The sequence below is a fragment of the Chrysochloris asiatica genome, unplaced genomic scaffold, assembly GCF_000296735.1.
Source record: "Chrysochloris asiatica unplaced genomic scaffold, ChrAsi1.0 scaffold00035, whole genome shotgun sequence".
NCBI classification, from domain to species: domain Eukaryota; kingdom Metazoa; phylum Chordata; class Mammalia; order Afrosoricida; family Chrysochloridae; genus Chrysochloris; species Chrysochloris asiatica.
The window spans coordinates 5,567,833-5,591,239 of NW_006408553.1; the positions used below are offsets into that span (position 1 = coordinate 5,567,833).

The 23,407-nt window shown below is 38.9% G+C and overlaps 1 protein-coding gene and 1 pseudogene across 1 annotated transcript in view; one reads left to right on the plus strand and one right to left on the minus strand.

The window, feature by feature from the left end:
• Positions 1-23,407, minus strand: part of HGSNAT (heparan-alpha-glucosaminide N-acetyltransferase) — a 50,097-nt gene that overhangs the window by 16,055 nt on the left and 10,635 nt on the right. The window contains exons 2-9 of the mRNA XM_006859983.1: positions 21,124-21,239; positions 15,942-16,078; positions 15,041-15,162; positions 9,583-9,652; positions 5,516-5,585; positions 4,188-4,297; positions 1,508-1,584; positions 256-286 (exon numbers count right to left, since the gene is read on the minus strand). Coding sequence (XP_006860045.1) covers positions 256-286; positions 1,508-1,584; positions 4,188-4,297; positions 5,516-5,585; positions 9,583-9,652; positions 15,041-15,162; positions 15,942-16,078; positions 21,124-21,239 — 733 coding nt within the window. The remainder of the gene's footprint in view (positions 1-255; positions 287-1,507; positions 1,585-4,187; positions 4,298-5,515; positions 5,586-9,582; positions 9,653-15,040; positions 15,163-15,941; positions 16,079-21,123; positions 21,240-23,407) is intronic.
• Positions 16,906-19,754, plus strand: LOC102820230 (annotated as a pseudogene).

Below are 23,407 nucleotides of genomic sequence, written 5' to 3' on the forward strand. Positions count from 1 at the left end.
CTAAGCAGCTGGTGGTTTGGACTGCTGACCTTGTGGGTAGCGGTCCAGTGCTAATCCTACAGCAGCACTAAGGTTGTTTTAACAACCTTATGTTGTTGTTAAGTGCCATCAAGTTGGTTCCAACCCACAGTGACCCTGTATAGGGTTTGTAAGAAACCACCATCCTGGAGGTCCAGTGCTTATTCTACAGCACGACACCAGGACTCACAATTATAGATGAGATGATGGTAAACAAGAAAATCATTGCCAGCTTACCATGGAAATACAAGGTCAGCCACCGTCAGTCCTGTAGAACAATAAAACGGCAGACATTAGGAAAAAAGGATGCGAGTACACATACATCCTAAATCTAGAACAGACTCCACCATGTACTTGCATAGAAAATAAACTCATGAGAGTTTAGAGGAAAATACTGAAGTAAAACAAAACATTCAAATACATTTACTCCCTTCAGATTCTGCAAGCAGTCACAGGCCTGGGGCATTTCTGATACACATTACTGGACACAGAGAATGGAACCTGAAGTCTAGTGACAAGTTCCTGATCTTTAAGATCTATTGCAGTAAAAGCAATTGAAATCCCATTTCTAAACCAACTACCAAGTCAGATTAACAGGCATTTTTTAGTACCACAGAGACCAATCTCAGTTTACTGGCGTCCCAAGGTGAGTCTTGAGACCTAAGAAGACAGACCTCCAAGAATGCTATAATGAAAAGCATATCTAGACTGGGACAAAGATCATTTACAACCAAATGTTTAACCCAATCTCATAGCAGGGACCTTTGAGGTCCCGTACATACTACAGTGAAACTTTATAAATGTGCAGCACACTGAGGATGAACAAAAGTAAAAGGCTAACAAAACACAATGTTAACATGGGTGACAGGGCAAGCAATATACAAGAGGGAGGTTGGCCGAGGAAAGATGAAGGCAGCAGGAGACACAGGGAAGAATGAAATAGTTAAAGAAAGTGAAGCGAGGTAAATATTGTTAACTGATGATGTAAGAAGGGGATTGCAATCAATGTAATGAAGCAAAGTATATGATTTGAGGAATGTGAATCCGATCTGTTCTGTAAACTTTCACTCAATTCACAATAAACAGTTTGTTGATTTTTTTTTTTTTTTAGAAAAAAAAGTGGGGGCTAACAGAATAGTCTAGTGGTGATTGTTCTTTGGAGCAAGAGCTCAGCAGCTCAGAGAGGCTGCTGGGGCCTCATCTCTGGAATGGTTGGGGTTCTCTGGACCTACAGCTCTCGAAAGGAGCTCTGGTAGCATGGTGGTTATGAATTGGGCTGCGAACCTTAAGGTCAGCAGTTCAAAACTACCAGCTGTTCTGCGGGAGAAACATGTGGCTTTCTGCTCCCGTAAAGATTTATAGCCTCGGAAACCCTGTACAGGGTCGCTATGAGTTAGAACTGACTCCACAGCACATCACAACAACAACTACAACAACAGCTCTCTAAATGGACCTAAGGGAGGAATGCTGCATTTAGGAAATATCTTACCATTCCAACTTGCATGTTTGAAGTACCAGTATTTTCCTCCTCCATAATTAACAAAGACCATGAGTATAAGAGCAATCCTATAAAGCAGACAAAGAGAATGCTTCAGGGTTTGTACATGTGACATGAAATGACCAAACTCCCAAAAGATGTGTGTATTTGTACAAGGTGATGTCATTGCTGGAAAGTGCTGTCGAGTCTATTCCGACTCATAGCGATGCCATATAAGGTTTCAGAGGAGAAGCGGGTGGGCTAGAACCACTGATGTTTCGGTTAGCAGTGCAATGTTTATCCTACAGCACCACACCAGGACTCCATGTAAAAGGTACAGTAGTGCAATAATGCCATTCTACTGAACAGTTGATGACACAAAGTGAGATTTACAGAGCAAGACAATTTTTCTAAGCACTATAATCGTTGTTGTTGTTAAGTGCCATTGAATCGATTCTGACTCATTACGACCCTGTACAGGGTATCAAGGAGCAGTCTAGCGCTTATCCTACAACGCCACACCAGGACTCCATCATTACAATAGGAACCATACATTTAATTAATTTCTTCTGTTGCCAACATTTGCAACATAACGTTTTAAGAAAACTTTTCACTGGCAAAACTTTTCACTATGTAACTTGAAAGAAAAGTAAAACATTTCCAATAAACTCAATTTTGTGCTAATTATTTAGATGTCTTAGGCTACATTAGAACTGTAATAGACAGCACATTAGAGTGAAAAACCAGAGGGTTTACATTTTGGGTCCTTTTCTCTTGTTAGACATCAGATTCTCATCAGTTACCTGTTTCCTCATCTGTAAAGGAGACAAAAATTCACTAGAGCATGTAATGGCCATTAATGAAAAGATATCCTGGCACCTCAGGGGAGCACTTAATAAATGTTGTTGTTGTTAAGTGCCATCAAGTTGGTTCCAACTCGTAGCAACCCTGTCTAGGGTTTCCAAGGAGCAGCTGGTGGTGGGTTAGCAGTCGTGTTTATCCTACAGTGCCACACTAGTACTCCATGTTGTTGTTAAGTGTCACTGAGTCGGTTCTAACCCACACCAATCCTGTGTAGGGTTTCCAAGCGGCTGATGTGCTTGAACCACCAATCTTGCGGTTTGAACCGACTTTTGCAGTCCAGTGCATTACCCACAGCACCACACCAGGACTCCATGTTACCTTTTGTCTAATCTGTGAATATCTCATATCCAAACGTGGCAATGAAAATCAGAAAGAAAGGAATACACTTAATTAACTCTAAGAGTACTCTGAATATGCTATTGTTTGGTTCTAATTCTCCAGAATGCTGGCAATGAAGACTTTAGTATAGTAAGTCAATGCGGGAAGAGTGGAGACTCTGGAGTCTAATTGTCCAGGCTTTACCACTCAGTACCCGAGTGATCTTGGGCAAGTTACTTAACTCTACAGCTCAAATTATTCTCCAAAAAGACAAATCTGCCTATTGGATTATTGTTAATTTCTGGGTGAGTACTAACAGCCATATTAAAATATCTAAGTAACTGGATGGTGGGAGTCTCTGGGAGGTGCAAATGATTAACATATCAGCTGCTATCTTAAAGTTTAGAGGCTTAACTCCACCCAGAGGTGCCAACATAGAAAGGCCTGGCAACCCACTTCTGAAAAATCAGCCATTGAAAACTCTGGTGCACAGTTCTATTCTGACACACATGGGATCACCATGAGAGAGAATCGACTCCATAGCAACTGGTTTAGTTAACTGGATTGTTATAAGATTAAATAAATAAAGACAAATTAAAACAGTTCATAGGGAGAACTAAAAAAATCATTAGCAATTGCTATCATTGTAATAAGTATTATTACCTAACTACAAATCAGTATGGAGTCCTGGTATGTCACTGTGAGTTAATGAACTGGACTTCAAAGTCGGTTTAAACCACGAGGTCGGCAGTTCAAGCTCACCAGCTGTTCCTCAAGAAACCCTCTATAGGGTCGCTATGAGTTGGAACCGACTCGACGGCACTTTACAACAACAACAACAAAAAATCAGTATACTAATCCAGAGTACTCAGAGCTCTGGCATTTGCGACAGAGTTTAAAAGGCCTCAGTGGATAGACATGGAAGACCTGATAGCTAAATATTTATTGTGATCTAAACAATTTTATACTTTATTTTCAGGGTTTGGTCCTGGTCTTCATTTTCCTACCAGAGCTATACAGTCATAACAATTTACTATCTGAGTCTGTGAACAAGTCATCCAAAGGCTAAATGCCAGAGTGTACACAATGTCTTGTTAGCATGGTAAACGATATGCACTGATTTTTCCACACTTTGGTGTTTCATTTCTAGACTAGTACATCTTCTCATTTGTTAGGCTACTGACAGGACATGGAGACATAGTTTGTAGCCTTCAGTATACAACTCCTTCCCAAGCATAAATGACCTTCACTCAGCAGAATCTATAAGGAGTGGAAATTGGTCCTGGCCTTGTTACATTCCTCTCCTCTCTATCAACATGTTACACCAGCTATCCTGATTGTTTTCAAGGAAGGAGAAGACGCTGACATATTTTTACATCCAAGAAATCCTTCCTAGCCTAGACAATAAAAGATACGTAAAATGATTACCTCAAATTACCTGTGCACTTTATGTAAATATGTAATTCTACAACTACCTGTATCCACTATGTTACAAGGGAGCCCCACGTACCCCCTGAATGTGTCTACACAGCGGAGGCGAGGCGGGGGTGCAGACAGGCGCCACGCTTCTAGCTGGATGTCACCCCCGAGAGGGTCTCCCCTGCTTGGAGATCCTAGCTCCTTCAGGAGAAAAAGAAGAGAGAACAATCCATTATGCTAAGGAGTTTTTAATGTCATTAAGCGTCATTTTTCTATTTTTTATGAGCAGAGCGTAAAGCTAACAACAAGTTTTCTGAGCAATACATGAATTTGCTTTTGTAAAGATCCCATCTAGAGGTTTGCTTTCTCACTTTATCTGTTTTCTGTGCCTTTTGCAGAGCTTGTCAGGGGCAATGTTGCTAACATGGTGTATCCAGTACAAAGTGGAAGCCAATGTGTCCACAAATGAGACTGAGTTGATTAACACAAATGTATTGATATATTTTATCAGTACAGTAGGTCATCAGAACTTAAATATGCAATACTGATGTCTCTTAGTCTATTGTCTTAATCTTGATTCTCTACATAACTTGTCAATTCAATACTGTTATCCTCTATATAACTGGATCAATTCAACACTGCTACCCTGCAGAGTGAAAATGTCTCCACATCATAATGCAGCCCAGACTTCCAGGATGAAGGCTTTGAAAGAAGCTAAGGAGAAGCCTGCTTTTTAATAACACAGGCATCTTTCACCATGAGCCCAGAAATACTAGCTAAGTCCAGTTACCATTACTGGATGCGTCCATCAAAGATTTTATGCAGAGTCTTGATCAAAAGGGGGAAAATGTGGAGCAGAATTCCAAACTCTCAGTCTAGACTTTCTGAAGCCATGAAGACTGGATGAGCCCTCAAACGACTGTTCTGAGACAATCATTACTTCAAACCAGAACTATCCCCTGAATGCTTCTTTAAACCCCCAAGCAATCATTTCGCTTAACTAGTACACAAAGTCTGCCTTGATCTTTGTGCTCTTTTAAAAAACTGCCTGAAAAGGATCAAATTGACAATTAGCAACTCGAAAGGTTAGACAGAAAGCTTAGGGAGCAGAGGGTTTAGGTTACTGGTTGACGAATAATTTGGAGGAATAAGGTGAGAATGATTGTACAACCTGAAGAAAGTAAATAAAGACACTGAATTGCATACATATAGAAACTGTTGAATTTGTTGTTCAACACATTTTTGGTTCAACAGCAAAAATAATAACAATTTTATTTTTCTAAAAGAACACAGGACACTTGATATGACCTACCAAAATATAAATATGATTAATCAAATTAGCCAACAATACTTATCACATATAGAATTATAAATTTCAAATTTCATCCATATTTTGCATGATGCATTATAACAACTTACAGAGTTGATGAGACGGTCAGTTTCTCGAGAATTTATTGCTTTCGAAATCCAATTATTAAAGTCGTCCAAACTGTAAATAAGTAAGAGGCTCTATGAATTTGTTTTTATTCATCAGAATTTTCAAAATGCTTGAATATCATACTGAAAGAAATTAATTTAAAATTCATTCTCTATAAAAGTCAAAGAATTCAACATTTTTAAAAGTTTTCTTCACGCAGTAAAAAAAGTTTACAGGAGTAATAGCAATAGTTATAAATAATCAATCCTTGTAACGGTTTCCTCATCAGTAAAATAAGAATACTTATAGACGCTTCATTAACGAGCTGTCTTGAGGATTACTTAGAGCATTAATCCCTGTGGGATTCTTAAGAATGGTATTGTTAAAATGACTCAACTGTGTGACATATACACAGTGAGATTCAACTAGGAAAGATAATAAGATATGGGCTCTGTCAATACAAAGAAATACAAATAAACCCTCTGCCATCAAGTGTAGCCCAATTTATAGACCCTTCATAGGGTTTCCGAGACTGTAAATTTTTGACAGCAGCAGACAGCTTCGTCTTTCACTTGAAGAGCAGTTGGTGGATTTGGACTGCCAAACTTGCAAATTATCAGCCTGACTCACAGCATCACCAAGGCTCCTTAAGAAATACTATCTATTAAACACAAAAAGCAAAAACCCAAAACCAATTATAACTAAATAAAATGCATGTATGTATATGCACACTAAAAAAGTTTGAAAGTAACTTTGGAGTGATTCAAATTGTTCATGTAATATTGATTGGGTTATTTTTACTATGTGGTTGTTTTAGGGAAAATATAATAGATATCAAGATGATATAATTTACATGATAACAAAAGATAAATATATATTAACTGGATTCTCTTTAAAATGAGATTTCTATTTAACAAATAAAACATCTTTCCCAAAAAAGTACATATAATATTGTTGTTACGTGCTGTTGAGTCGATTCCAACTTATAGCAACCCTGTATAGAGTTTCCGAGGAGCAGCTGAGAAGTTTGAACTGCCAACCTTGATATTTTTTGTGTTGGTAGTATTGTTGTGTTAAGTGTCGGCAAGTTGATTCCGAATCATATTGATCCTGTAAAGGGTTTGCGGCTGGTGAGTTTGAACCCCTGACCTTGCAGTTCAAACCAACCTTACAGTCCAGTGCTTAATCTACAATGGCACACCTTTACTCCATAATATTAGCCTTGCAAAAACAAAACCACACACGTTTTGCATAACCTTTGCCACATCTGAATTATCCAATGCATAGAATTATTTTCTTTTCCTTTTTGTTTTTCCCCCTTATCACGGAAAGTTTCAAGCTTACAAAGAATTAGAGAAGCAAATATAATAGCTTCCATGTATCCAACACCCAGCTTCAACAAGTATGTGTTGTTAAGTACTGTAGAGTCGATTCTGACCCATAGTGACCCTGTATAGGGTTTCTAAGGAGCTACTTTTGAGCTTGAACTGCCGACCTTGCGATTCAAACAACTTTGCAGACTGGTGCATTAACCCACAGCACTACACCAGGACCAATCTTATTTCATTTACACTTCTACACACCATCCCTCACCTCTACCTTGGACTGATTCTTTTAAAGAAAACCCCAAAACATCATATTGTTTCACCCACAATTGCTTCAGTCTAAAAGATAAAAGTCTAAAAGATAAAATATCGTTACTTGTAACTACAACATCACTATCACATCTTAAAATAATTCCTAGTATCATCAGATAACTCGTTCAAGTTCTCTAACAGTGTCATAAATATTTTGTACAGTTGAATTGTCCAAATTAGTATGATCTACACATACAATGCATTTCTTCTCTTTTTTTCACCCCTCACAACTCAGCCCCCATTCTAGTCTACACAGCACAAATAATATCATCATCACACAAAAACAGTAAAATATATACAGCTGAGTAAGGGTGAAAAGGCGAAGTTATCTTTTAAAAAAAGCTAAAAACAAAAACCAACTTAATCTCTTGTATGTTTGTTCCCCTAGTGAAAAGAAGAACGATGCTTTATTCTCACTCTCTGTTCATATTCTTCTGGTTCATTCTAAATCGAATGTCCCGGAACTTTCATGGGTGTGCTAGAAAGTACAAGGACAAGGAACTAGGATTTGCCAAAAATAGCATTCTGCCCACAGACTACAAGGCAGAGTCTCAAGCAAAGAGGAGTTTCAGTTCCATAGCATGTTGTTGTTAAGTGCTGTTGAGTCGGTTCCGACCTATAGCGACCCTGTATAGGGTTTCCAAGGAGGGGCTGGTGAGCTTGAACCACCAACCTTGAAGTTCAAACGACTTTGCAGTCCAGCGCATTAACCCACAGCACTACACCAGGACTCCTCAAAGCATGGTAAGATAAATTTCTTTATGCAACTGCTTGATGGCAGCTAACAATTCCTTTTTTAAAAAAGTGATGAAAAAAAATCCACTCATATTAAAAAGCACCATATGAAAATACCCAAACAACCTTAAATATCATTTGTATATTATCAAAAGATTAACAAGGTAACATCTTAATTCACAGACATGAAAGTCCTCTATTAGAATTACATTTTGTCCCTAAAATGCAATTAACTTAAATGCCTGCTTTAAAGCAGCAATTAGTTCTGCCCACTACAGTTAGGTTTCTCGTACTTGGAATTAAACTAATTCTAGGATAAAGATTAAGAGTCCGAGTATAGGATTCCCCAAACTTCAGGGTCTCCCCAAGCTAGCCAATTAAAGGCTCCATTTTTTTTCTGTTATTGTTTTACAATGTGATAACAACTCACCAATAAAATCTTGTCATTCCTTCCTGACCCTAACATGGAGGGAGCACAAGAAAATTCAAACCAATCTTCTTGTTAAAACAGGTAATTACTTTCCTTTGAAAGGTGATGAAACCAAGTCTGGATCTATTTTACTTCCTTTTTCTTTCTTGTCTAGAATACTGATTCCTCGCAGCAGAATCTGTGTTAAACAAACAGTGGGCAACTGAAACCCTCTCCAGGGCTGGAAGCTGGACTAGAAGTGGGCTTTCAGGGCTCAGAACCACAGAAGCAAGAGGAAGAGAACCCAGGGAGTGGTAGCTTCCGCCTCAATTAACACGGGCCATTTCTACTAGGTACAAAGCAGAGCTGGGAGATTGCTTTCAGGAAAATATTATTTCTCAAGCATTTCCTTCTGTCTTTTCAGTCATGTAGAAAGATTGAAGGAAGCCTGGTGGTGCAGTGGTTAAAGTTCACCAGCTGCTCCATGGGAAAAAGATGTGGCAGTCTGTTTCCTTCAGATCACAGCCTTGGAAACCTTATGAGGTAGTTCTACTCTGCCTTATAGGGTCGGTAAGTGGGTTTTGAGTTTGGGGGATAAGTAAAGATAAAATCCATCAGAACTAAGCTATCAATAACCTAAAGTCAGGGGCCATGTCTTATTTCTACCCTGAATCCTAAATACCTAGGACAGGACTGCACTATGAACACAAAACAAATGTTCATTTAACATTTGACAAAGACCCAACAGCTGGATCATGATCAAGTTTCTGCAAAAATGCAGCACAGAAATTCAAATTCTTATTGGAGACCAGATGTGCTGGACACATTGAAGCTGGACGAACCCCAAATCTATTGTGTTTTAATCCTTGAACTGAAACTATGCTATGAAGTCATCTTTCAACTACAATTTACCATCTTAAGGAAAAACGTTAGTCATAAGCATCACGCTCTTTTCAAGAATTACCTGCATAAGATCAAATGGACAGCAGTAACTCTAACACACATGAGAACTGTGAGGAGAAGGCAGTCAAGGTTAGTGGGGGTGAAACAATATGGGCAGAGACAGGGAGGATGATGGTATAATATGAAGAATGTGACCTTTGCCAGTGTAATGCAAAGACTGCTTTGTTGTGCATGTTTTCAGTGAAAATGAAAAAAAAAATAACAATCAAAAAAGGGTTCCTTTAACCAAGCCAAAATGATATTTGAGGAGTCAAAACTAGCCTTTCTGAATACATTATTTCTATGTTCTACCTTCCCAACTGTGTCCTCCCTAACGTTAGCTTACCTCAGTAAAAACCTTAGAAAGCATATCGCAATGATGAGAGCTAGACCAATAAGGAATGCGACAGTCACAGCTGTAGAAAGAAAAGAAAAACATTACTCAAACTGCCATCATTAATGCTGTCACATCATCACATTTAATCTACAAATGAAAACAAATGAGAGAAAAGCTCTGTCCTCTTATGCTACATTGCCTATCAACAACCTAAAAAAATGCTCTTCTTGACGGGAATACTCATTTTCATTACAAAACAGACCAAACAAACACAAAATAAGGGAACTGTCTAAATAAATTTTCATACACCCCTCCCTCACATTCTAGAACTATCAAGATTTTTGTCACCCTTGCTTCATTGTTTTCTGGCTGAAGCATTTTAAAGCAACTTCCAGACATCATTATCATTCCATCCCAAAATGAATCTCTATAGCATGAGGAAGTGAAAATCATCATCATGAGGAAGTGAAAATCAGCATCATGTGCCCCTGATATGAAGCTTCAAGAAAGACACACAGCACCTCTGTAGGACTTACACCAAAAACGTACAATCTTAACCAACTCCTGAGAAAACAGCGGGAAAATTCAAACTGAGGGGCAGTGTATAAAATAAGCAGCCAGAACCCTGATACAGGGTCGCTATGGGTCAGAGTCGACTCAATGGCATTTACAACAACAACAAGTCTTCAAAGGTGCCAAGGTCAATGTGTGATCAATGTGTGATCAAAAGGTCAGCATTTACTCTAAAGCAAAGAAGGCAGGGAAACGAGAGGGCTGGAAACAGAACAAGAATACAAACAGAATGTCCACACATTGTGAAATATGCAACTAATGTCACTTAACAATCTCTAAAGAAATTCTCAAATGGGAACCCAATTTACTGTGGAAACTTTCACCAAAAATGCATATGTACATATTTTAAGTGTCGAGATAATGAGAGGAGACTTGACAACTAAATGCAATGAAATATCTTAGATTGGATACTAGACGCAAAAAGGACATTATAAGGGGCAATCACAACCAAAGAAATTTGAGTAAGTCTGTAGGTCAGTTAATAGTATTATATCAATGCTACATTTGTGATTTTAAGGGTTGAGTTTATTGCAATGGGAGATACTTGTATTATGATTATATAGTTTAGAGGTTCGGGGGTGAAAGATATATAGGAACTCTTTTTTGATAAGTTTTCTGTCAGTCCAAACCATTTTGAAACTAATTCCAAATAAAAAAATTTTTTTAAAAATGTTACTTAACCACAATGTCATACAAAATTTATAGTAATTCCCTGGTAAACATCCCAACAGCATCCATATTCCAATTTTCTTGATATCTCAAAAATGGTTTTTGCATTTAGTATGCTTGAATCAGGAAGTAAACACAGTTCATCCTTTATATTTGCTCGTTATGTCTCTGTCTCCTTTAGTCTTAAGTATCCCCCTTCCACTCTTTTTTCCATGCCCTGTTGCTGTTGTTAAATGCCATTGAGTCGATTCCAACTCATAGCAACCCTGTTTAGGGTTTTTGAGGAGCAGCTGGTGAGTTTGAACCACCAACCTTGTGGTTCAAACTGACCTTGCGGTCCAGTGGTTTATCCTACAGCACCACACCATGTCATAGACTTGTAAAAACCAGGTCAGTTGTTCCATTTTCATGTCTCACATTCTAGATTTGTCTGTATATTTCCTCATGGTATCATTTAACTTGTTCCTCTATCCCCCAAGTGTCTATAAATTAAAAATATTAGTTGCAAAGGCTTAACTACATACAAGTTCAGTTTTCTGGGGCAAGAAGACTCTAAGATGGTGCTGTATATGTTCCACTGACAGATGTATTCAGCTGGTAAAAGTCAGATCCTGCCATTGTGGGATTTCCTGTTTATCATCTGGTTTGAGATAATTTAAGCCTCAGAGAATAATGGTTATAATTGATGGAAACACAATGAATACGTAAAACATGTATGAGTTTATAATTAAACTAAAAAGACAGAGAAAAACAGAGAATGTTTACTATCCCCAACAAAACCAAAAACAACCTTTTGGAGGTAACAAGGCATCTCATGTTAAGTGTTGTCATTACTTGCTTTCCGGTCAGCTCTGACTCATGGAGACCCTATACATAACGGAACAAAGCATTGCCCAGTATTGTTGATATGTTTCAGCCAGTGGTTGCAGTTATTGGTACTTTTGTTACGGTTCCGGCTCACAGCGAACCTGTATAGGGTTGGAGGAGCTGCTGGTGGGTTGGAACCACCGACTTTGTGCTTAATAGCTCAGTGCGTATCCTATAGTGCCACACCAGGACTCCACTAACGTTTCCGTTAAATGCCATCGAGTCAGTTCACCTTGAAAACCCTGTATAGGGTCTCCAAGGCTTTTAAATTTTTGCAGGGGCAGAAAGCCTCACCTTTCTCACATGGAGCAGCTGATGGACTTGAACTTTAGACTGTGTGGTTCACAGTCCAGTGCTTATCCTACAGGGCCCCAATTAATGCTAACTAGCGTGATTTATAATTAGAAAATTAAAGGAAATGTTTCACAAAAGCTTTCTACCTTTTCTGCTTTTAACTTTAACACATGATAACTAAATAGCCTTTGCTGATGAGACTAAGTCCTTTACAAAAGAATTCTAGCTAATAAATGTGGCAGGAATGACAGATTATTTTGCAACTCTTCATATTGTTGCTGTTGTTGTTGTAATTAGATGTCGTCGAGTCAGTACCAACTCATAGCGACCCTATGTACAAGAGAACAAAACACTGCCCAGTCCTATGTCATTCTCATAATCAGTGTTAAGCTTGAGCCCATTGCTGCTGCTACTGTACAAATTTATGTCACTAGGGTTCTTCCTCTTTTTTGCTGACCCCCCACTTTACCCAACATCATGTTCTTCTCCAAGGAATGGTCTCTCCTGATAATATGTCAGAAGTATGAGAGATGAAGTCTCGTCATCCTGGCTTCTAAAGAGCATTCTGACTGTGCTTCTTCCAACACAGATTTGTTTGCTTGTTTTTCTGGCAGTCTGTGGTACTTTTAATATTCTTCTCCAACACCACAACTCAAATGCATCAGTTCTTCTATGGTCTTCCTTATTCGCTGTCCAACGCTCACATACATATGAGGCTAATGAAAACAGCCTCAGACATACCTTAGTCCTCAAACTTTGCTCTTGAACACTTTAAAGAGGTCTTGTGCAGCATAAGATATAACTAATGCAATATGCTGTTTGATTTTTTGACTGCTGCTTCCACGAGTGCTTATTGTAGATCCAAACAAAATGAAATCTTTGGCAGCTTCAATCTTTTCTCCATTTATCATGATGTTAATTATGATAATTAATCCAGTGAGGTAGGCTTTTGTTTTCTTTACACTGAGGTGCAACTCATACCGAAGGCTGTGGTCTTTGATCTTCATCAGTAAATATTTTAAGTTCTCTTCCTTTCAGCAAGCAAGGTTATATCATCTGCATATTGCAGGTTGTTAGAGTCTTTCTCCAATCCTGATGCCATGTTCTTCTTCATATAATCCAACTTCTCAGATTATTTGCTCAGCCTACAGACTGAATAAGCATGATGAAAGAACACAGCTTTTGTGTACACCTTTTCTGATTTAAGACCATTCAGTGTCCCCTTGTTCTGTTCGAACAACTGCCTCTTGGTCTATATACAGATTCTTCATGAGCACAATGAAATGTTCTGTACTAGTCATTCTCCACAATGTTATCCATAGCTTGCCATGATTTCACAGTTGAAAGCCTTTGCACAATCAATAAAGCACAGGTAAACATTTTTCTGGTAGTTTCTGATTTTAGCCAAAATCCATCTGACATCAACAATGATATCCCTTGTTCCACATCCTCACCTGAATCCTGCTTGAACCTCTGGCAGTTCCCTATCAATGTACTGTTGCAGCCATTTTTGAATTATCTTCAGCAAAATTTTACTTTCATATGATATTAATGATACAATATGATGATTTCCACATTCCGTTGGGTCACCTCTCTTTGGAATGGGCACAAATACAGATCTCTTGCAATCAGTTGGCCAGGTAGCAGTCTTCCAAATTTCTTGGCATAGATGAGTGAGCGCCTTCCGTGCTGCATCAGTTTGTTGAAAGATTTCACTTCCATCAATTCCTGGAACCTCGTTCTTTGCTAAGACCTTCAGTGCACGTTGGACTTTTTCCTTCATTACCACTGGTTCTTTATCATATGCAATCTTTTGAAATGATTGAACATCGACCATTTCTTTTTGGTATAATGACTGTATATTCCTTCCATCTTCTTTTAATGCTTTCTACATCATGCAATATTTTGCCCACGTTGTTGTTGTTAAGTTGGTTCCGACTCATAGCGACCCCATACAGGGTTTCTGAGGAGTGACTGGTGGGTTTGAACCACCAACGTTGCGGCTCAAACTGACCTTACTGCTCAGCATATTATCTTACAGCACCACACCAGGACTCCATTTTGCCCATAGAATCTTCCTATATAAGTCAACACTTAAATATTTTCTTCAGCTCTCTCAGCTTGAGAAATGCTGAGCATGTCCTTCCCTTTAGGTTTTCTAATTCTAGGTCTTTGCACATTTCATTATAATACTTCACTTTGTCTCCTAGAGCAACCCTTTGAAATTTTCCATTCAGCTCTTTTACCTCATTTCTTCTTGCTTTAGCATCTATAGATGGACACCAAGTTTTAGAGTCTCTTCTGACATCTACTGGAATGTCATATTAGCTCCCACATTCTTATGACATGACTCCATAATCTTTAATAGCTTCCTTGTGAACAACACGTATTAATGGCACAGGGATTAATTACTGTCCTTCGGAAGGCAGCACACACAATATTATCAACTGGGCAATGTCAGGGTGACACATTTTCCTCCCCAGAGTTCTTAGAGAATGAGTGATCCTTCCTTAATCTAAATGGAACTCTGGACTAGAAGAAAAACGACACAGGAAGCACTGTATCCTAAGTCCAGAAACAAGGAAAGATATTGAACATGTGATTGTACTACTTCTCATTTCCTTCTATTTCATTAACTTGTTTTGGTTTCTTTATGCTTCATAATTAAACTAAACACCAGTTATAAGATTATGTCGCTATATCATCTAATTGTCTGGCTATATACCAATAGTGGAGTTCTGCTGCGCTCACTGCAAAGTCGGTTTGAACCACACGTTTAGCAGTTCAAGCTCACCATCCGCTCCTTGGAAACCCTATACAGGGTTACTATGGATCGGAACTGACTCGCTGGCACTTAACAACAACAACAACAACATCCCAAAAATACAACAAATACACTATAATTAATTCATAGCTATATTTATGGTACAGATAAAATTATAATTAAAGTTTTAAATTACAGAAAGTGTCAGGAACAGCTCTCCTTTACAAATAACACCCAAAGAAAACAAAACCCTTTTAAAATACAATTAGAAAAAAAAATCTACAAAGAGTATATACATACGAAGGTTACTGTCCACTGGATTCTTATTGACAACTAGGACACAGGTAATGTCACTGACTCCGTTATTAGGGTGTTTGACCAAGAGAGAATAGTTTCCAAATTCTCCAAATTTGTATTCCAGCCTATGAAAATTAAGTAGAATTAAGAGAAAGGGTTAGATTATAAATGGAGAGTTAGATTTGGCTAACGTCATTGAGGCAGAGTATCTTAATTCTCTAATGCTGCTCTAACTGAAATACCAGAAGTAGATGGCTTTAAGAACAGAAATGTATTCTTACGATTTAGGATGCCGGAAGTCCCAATTTAGAGTACTGGAGTCCTTGTCTCCCTTCAGCATCTGTAGGCCTGGCTCTCCTTACAGTTCTCTATGTATCTTGGCAACAATCTTACCCTGGATCTAGGAACTCCCCATTGCAGGGACCCCAGGTCCAAAAGACGTACTGCTCTCATAGCTTTTTCTTCTACTTGGTGGTAAGTAAATCCCTCTTCCTCTGCTCAAGTCTCTCTCCTTCTATGTCTTTTACGTAAGATAAACGGGTTACATGCCACATCCTTGGGAATTGCCCATAAATCATATCAGGGTGGTGATGGGATTAAAGGTAGTGTATCCCACACTTAATCCTTTTATTGGTTGATCACATCAAATCGTATCACGGGGATAGCTACATGTCAACTGCCAAGCCATTGAGAATCCTGGCCTAGTTAAGTTGACACAAAACCTTAACTATCACACAGAGTGATCTGCATTCCTGGGTGTAGATCAGAAAAGAGACTGAAAACTCTTTTAGAGGGCAGAAAGGCTAAAAGGCAGGGGGTGGCGGGGAGTGCGGAGGGAATGAGGGGAGGGGAGTAGAGAGAAAATGTAGACTTCAGTTAGGGTAACATGAAAGCAGGTACAAACCTACAAATTTCCCTGTCTTCCAAAGTATTATTGAGCTGCAGGATGGAGCCATGCTGGGTGCTCACGGCCACAGCTGCGATGCTAGGCTTCCCAGGTTTTTCACTCCTCGAAACATTTACCAGAGTCTGATACAAGCACTACATAAAATAAAAACAAAAAAGTAAACTGCTAGGGGTCTTTGGAAATCTTAACTTGTGATATGAACATCCAACCAAATACTCTGATATGACTTTTTCTTCATATTCATATAATCTTTTAATTTCAGCAATTTAAATAAAATTTACTTATAAAAACTTGTTAAAACAATAACGAATTAAGTATCCATATAGAATCATAAAATCTATTCATAGGTATATTTTTTACATCATTAATAAATATTGTTTTTGTTAAGTGTCATCAAGTTAGTTCTGACGCACAGCAAACCTGTATAGGGTTTCCAAGGAGCAGCTAGTGAGTTTGAACCACGGACCTTGCAGTTCAAACCGTCCTTGCAGCTAGTGCATCATTCCACAGGATAAGCACTTGACCACAAGATCGGTTTGAACTGCCACACCAAGACTCCAATAATAAATATTGTTGTTGTTGCCATCAAGTCAGTTCCAACTCATAGCGACCCTGTGTAGGGTTTAAATTTTGCACCAGGCAGCATTTCATTCTGTTATACATAGGGTCCATATGAATCAGAACTGACTAGATAGTAACTAACAATTGTTTCCCTTTAGGGAGCCCTGGAGGAACACTGAGTAAGATTGGTGGTTTGAATCCACCAGCTGCTCTGTGAGAGACAGATGTGGCAATCTGCTGCCTTAAAGAAACCCCATCTGGAAGTTCTACTCTTCCCTCTACGGTTGCTAGGAGTCAGAATTGAATAGCCTTTTTTTTTTTTTTTTCTAATTGCATTACTTAATGTCATTTAACAAATAAATTTCCATGATTCTACCTAATTTGCATATTTAGAACTTTAATGGTTGCTTTATATTTCATCAAGTATAATTGTGGGAATTTAAGTTTCTTTAAAAGCTTTCTTGGATAAATCTTTTTTGCCATTTTTGCTATATAAGTTATATCATTTTTTAAAAATGAGTCTTGTGCCTTTCCATTCTTTTCCTAAGATAAATTTTCAAAAGTAAATTAATGGGGGAGCGCTGTGGACCCTGCTGCCGCTGCTGGCAGCCCTGCTCCAGGCATCTGTAGAGGCTTCTGGTGAAATAGCATTATGCAAGACTGGGTTTCCTAAAGATGTTTACAGTGGAGTCTTTTGGAAAGATGTGCACGAAGGACAGCCTCTTCTCAATGTGAAATTTAGCAACTGCAATGGAAAAAGGAAAGTACAATATGAAAGCAGTGAACCATCAGATTTTCAGATGGATGAAGATGGGATGGTCAATGCAGTGAGAAGCTATCCACTGTCTTCTGAGCAGGCCAAGTTCCTGATCTATGCCCAGGACAAAGAAACCCAGAAGGAGTGGCAAGTAGCAGTAAAACTGAGCCACAAGTCAACCTTGATTGAGGAGTCATTGAAGGAATCACAAGAAATTGAAGAGATACTATTCCCAAGACAATCCACAAAGCACAGTGGCTACCGACAAAGGCAGAAGAAAGACTGGGTCATCCCTCCTATCAACTTGCCAGAAAATGCCAAAGGACCTTTTCCTCAAGAGCTTGTCAGGATCAGGTCTGACAGAGATAAGAAACTTTCACGGCGGTACAGTGTAACTGGGCCAGGAGCAGACCAGCCACCAACAGGGATCTTCATCATCAACCCCATCTCAAGTCAGTGACCAAGCCTCTGGATCACGAGCAGATAGCCCAATTTCATTTGAAGGCACATGCTGTGGATATTAGTGGAAACCAAGTGGAGAACCCCATTGACATTGTCATCAATGTTATTGATGTGAATGATAATAGACCCAAGTTCTCATGCCAGGTCTGGAATGGGACAATTCCTGAGGGATCAAAGCCTGGAACATACATGATGGCTGTCACTGTGATTGATGCTGATGATCCAAATACCCTAAATGGGATGTTGAGGTACACAATCCTGTCTCAGGCACCAAGCACCCCGTCACCCAACATGTTTACACTTAACAATGAAATGGTGATATTATCACAGTGGCAGCTGGACTTGATAGAGAAAAAGTGCAACCGTATATGTTAATAATTCAAGCTTCAGACATGGAAGGAAATCCCATGTATGGCCTTTCCAACACAGCCATGACTGTGATCACCATGACCAACATCAATGACAATCCTCCAGAGTTTACAGCTGTGAAGTTCTATGGCGAAGTCCCTGAGGATACGTTTAATGTCGTAGTAGCCAATCTAACAGTGACGGATAAGGATCAGCCTCATCCGCCAGCATGGAAGGCAGTGTACAGAATCAGCGGTGGCGATCCTACAGGGCATTTCGTCATGCGGACTGACCCCAACAGCAATGACGGCTTAGTCACTGTGGTCAAACCAATCAAATTTGAAACAAATAGGATGTTTACCCTTACTGTCGCTGCAGAAAATCAAGTGCCATTAGCCAAGGGTATTCAGCACCCACCTCAGTCAACTGCAACGGTATCTGTTACAGTTATTGATGTTAATGAAAACCCATATTTTGTACCCAACCCCTAGATAATTCACCAAGAAGAAGGTTTTCATGCTGGTACTGTGTTAACTACTTTCACTGCTCAGGATCCAGACCGATATATGAAGCAAAATATTAAATACACAAAATTATCTGATCCTGCCAGTTGGCTAAAATTAGATCCTGTGAACAGACAAATAAGTACAATTGCTGTTTTAGACAGAGAATCCCCAAAGGTGGAAAACAATATATATAATGGTACTTTCCTTGCTACAGACAATGGAATTCCTCCCAAGAGTGGAACCGAAACACTGCAGATCTATTTACTTGATATTAATGACACTGCCCCTCAAGGGTTACCTCAAGAGGCAGAGACTTGCGAAACTCCAGACCCCAATTCAATTAACATCACTGTGCTGGATTACGACATTGATCCAAATGCTGGACCATTTGCTTTTGATCTTGCTTTGTCTCCATTGGCTATTAAAAAAACCTGGACCATCACTCAGCTGAATAGTGATTTTGCTCAGCTAAATTTAAAGATAAAATTTCTTGAATCTGGTACATATGAAGTCTCAATCATAATCACAGATTCGGGCAATCCTCCCAAATCAAATACTTCCACCCTCCGCTTGAAGGTTTGCCAGTGTGACTCCAATGGGGACTGCACAGACGTGGACAGGATTGTGGGTACAGGACTGGGCACTGGCTGGCATCACCATCCTGCTTTCTGCATCATCATCCTGGTTTTGATGTTTGTGGTATGGATGAAACGCCGTGATAAAGAACGCCAGGCCAAGCAACTTTTGATTGATTCAGAAGATAATATTTTTAAATATGATGAAGAAGGTGGAAGAGAAGACCAGGACTATGACTTAAGCCAACTGCAGCAGCCTGACACCGTGGAGCCTGCTGCCATCAAGCCTGTTGGAATCTGCTGACTGGATGAGAGACCCATCCACCAACAGCCCCAGTATCCAGTCAGGTCTGCAGCCCCTTACCCTGGGGACATCGAGGACTTCATTAATGAGGGCCTTGTAACTACTGACAATGATCCCACAGCTCCACCCTATAACTCCCTCTTAGTCTTTGACTCTGAAGGCAGTGGCTCCACTGCTGGGTCCTTGAGCTCCGTAAATTCCTCCAGTAGTGGTGGTGAGCAGAACTATGATTATCTGAACGACTGGGGGCCACGGTTCAAGAAACTCGCTGACATGTATGGTGGAGGTGACGACTGAACTTCAGGGTGAACATGGTTTTTGGACAGGTATAAACATTTCAACTGATATTCCCAAAAAGCATAGAGAAGCTAGGCTTTAACTTCGTAGTCTGCTAGCACAGGCTTTGGCATAGGCTACAAACCAATTTGGGCCCAGAAGGAATATCAGTGATCCAACACTGTTTGGAAAAACACTGAGCTCAGTTACACTTGAATTTCACAGAAGCACTGTGATTTTATGTGCTTTTTTGTACCTTTTTCAGATTGGAATTAGTTTTATGTTTAAGGCTTTAATGGTACTGATTTCTGAAATGATAAGTAAAAGACAAAATATTTTGTGGCAGGAGCAGTAAGTTAAACCATGATATGCTTCAACATGCTTTTGTTACATTATTGCATTTGCTTTTATTAAAATACAGAATTAAACAAAACACTCATGGAGCAATTTTATTATCTTGGGAAATGAGACCATGAGATTGGATAAATGTACATTGTGTCTAGTTTTAGACTTTAGATTTTTCCCACTAAAATCTTAAAATTTACGCAGCTGGTTGCAAATAAAGGGAGTTTTCATATCACTAATTTGTAGCAAAACGGAATGTTTTCATAAACTAGAATGTTAGACACATTTTGGTGTTAATTCATGTATACTTTTTTATTTACTGTATTTTTTGTACTTCAATGTAAAAATAGCATGTGTGCACAATGTTTAATAGTATGTGTACATAGTGTTTAATTGGCATAGTCGATGGAGAAGTACATGTATATGTATTATGTGGACTATGGATTCAGTTTTTTTGCGTGTTTATAACTTTCATTATTGATAAAGTATTTACAAAAATAAGTGACATTTGATTCAATTGTTGAGCTGTAGTTAGAATACTCATTTTTAAATTTTTTTGTTTGCTTGCTTGGGGAGGGCGAGAAGTTCTTAGCACAAATGTTTTACATAATTTGTACCAAAAAAAAGGAAAGAAAAAGAGTGAAAGTGGGGTGCTTGACACTGGTGGCACTACTGTGTGTTAAAAAAAAAAGGAAAAAAGGGGGGGACACTTTTAAATGGGAGAGAGACTTCTGACAACAGCATTGCCTCTGTATGGTGTACCAGAATATAAATGAAACACCTCTGACCCCAGCGTTCTGAATAAAATGCTAATTTTGAAAAAAAAAAAGAAAAAGTAAATTATTGGGGGGAGATCATTTTAATGGTTCCTGTAACATGCAGTCAAATAGTACTCAAATAAATTTATTATATATTTCTATTTCTCTCTACTTCTTTATGTAGTCTGTTTTTACTTACCTGTAAAAACGTGAAGTGCTTCAGGTATTAAGGATCATAGCAAACTAGGCCCCAAAACCAACAAACTTGGGATGAGTACAATACGTACATGATAGCAGCTTTCAGAATTCCAGTAGACGGTCAGACTTGTCTCGAGGAGTTCATTATGGATGAGCAGTAAAGCTTGATCCATCTTCAACTCTACATGCTTTTTTTGGTCTAAGTCTGGGAAGAATTAGAAAAAAAACAAAAAAGGGGGGGTGTTTAAAAAATAGTAACAAGGCACTTGAAAGATGTGTTTAAAAACAAGGTGCACCTGTGTGAATAGTGGCTTCACAGTGTTCTCAGATGCTGCCGAGTCAAGTTGTCGGAGAATTGCTTTATAGGGTTCTCTAGGCTGTAACCTTGTTAGGTCTTTTACCTGCATAGTTGCTGGGTGGTTTGAACCACCAACCTTGTAGTTAGCAACTGAGCACTTAATTTAAATGCTTGTACTCTGAGAGATACCCACTTCCACCCTAGGGGCTTCTGGGGCCTCTTCTTCCTTACCTTGTATATACTTATACGTACACATAGTTCCCCTTTTGCACAGTTAGCTCTACTAGAATCAAGAATTCTGTCAACACTACCTAGACAGCAATAGAACTGTTTCAGTTAGGAACTTACATCTATCATATGCTAATGTGTAGCATAAGCTCTGGACTGCTAATGCAAGGTTGGCAGTTCAAATCCGACAGTTGCTTCTTGGAAACCCTGTGCAGTCAAAAGCGATTCCATGAACTTTAACAACAAGGTGTAGGAGGCACTGAATTTAGTAGTTTTCACATATGTTTTAGTCTTAGTATGATAACCTCCTGAACTATGGATTTTCTGCATTGTAGAAAGTGAAGAAATTAAGGCTCCCAGAAATTAGGTCATTGTCAATAGTCATAGTTTTTAAGTAAAATCATGAATTTGAACCCAATTTGTGTGATTCCAAAGTCCAAAATATTTCCTTCTCTTTGTTATTCATCTCTGAGCTCAGCAGGGCATCATCTGACAGCTGGTCAGAAATGCAGAACATCAGAATTTCTCACTCACAGTCTGTATGTTAGCAGGAGCCAGGAGATTTATACATACTTAATAAAGTTTGAGAAGCACTGCTTTAGACCAATGTGGCTTGGAGTCCTGAATCTCCTTCCAGTTTTCCTGGGAGACTTGTGACAGGTAAGAAGCATGGATAAACCTGTCTTAAAGACAGAAATATCCACTGCTCACAAACTATCCAGTTTACTGTTTACCAGATAGTTTCCTGGATATCCATGGGGGTGACACAAAGACAATGCATAACCTAAATTATGTCTCCCAGTAAGATATGAAAGCAAAGTGAACTGCTATTAGCTAAAGTGAAAACAAAGTGGTTCACATAAACCAATTGGGTTACTTATATCAACTGTTTTATAGGAAAGAGGAATTGGATCAATATACCTTATAGTTTCTACGCAAAAGGAAAACTAATGACAAAATTAGACAGTTGATAACCTAGCCTCCTTTGCCATAGGAACACTTCCTTCAGGACTCCCTAGTTAGTAATTTGAATGGCTAACAACTTGGGAAATTATTTTCTATAGACGGTCTGTTGTTAGTTATCATGAGTTGATTTCAACTCATGCCGACCTTATAGAGAAGGAAACAATACCTAGTCCTACACCATCTTCATGGTCTTCAATATGTTTGAGCCCATTGGTGTGGTTTTTTGCTATCCATGAGGTTTTCCTTGGCTAATATTCAGAAGTAGATCACCAGGCCTTTCTTCCTACTCCGTCTTAGTCTGGAAGCTCTGCTGACACCTGTCAAACATGGGTGACCCTGCTGGTATTTGAAATACCAGTGGCATAGCTTCCAGTATCATAACTACAGCCTACATTCATTATTTTTTTAAAATTTACTGTATGTCGCCCTAATTTAGGTCACAGTGAAGACAAAACATCCACTATATAACCCTTAGTAATCTACTAAACTGAATGTTCTTTAGGCTAAATAATCTTTATCAATCACTTTTTCCTATTCTTTTGGGTCCTTCAAAGTTTTCAGTGGTAGCAGTGTCTGGATCAAGTTATACATTAACTGTACAGCCTGTAAGTTAGATCAAACTGACTCTGAATTCCACCTTGCCTCAGTTCCCTCATTAATAAATTGCTGTTGTTGTTAAGTGGCATCAAGTTGGTTCCAACTCATAGTTACCCTGTATAGGATTTCCAAGAAGCAGCTGGTGAGTTTGAACTGCCGACCTTGCGGTTCAAACTGACCTTACAGTCCAGCATTTATCCTACAGCACCACACCAGGACTTCTCAGTGGGATTAGGAATATATGTTTAACTCTTTTTTAAAGTTGTTTCTTCTTTTTTTTTTTT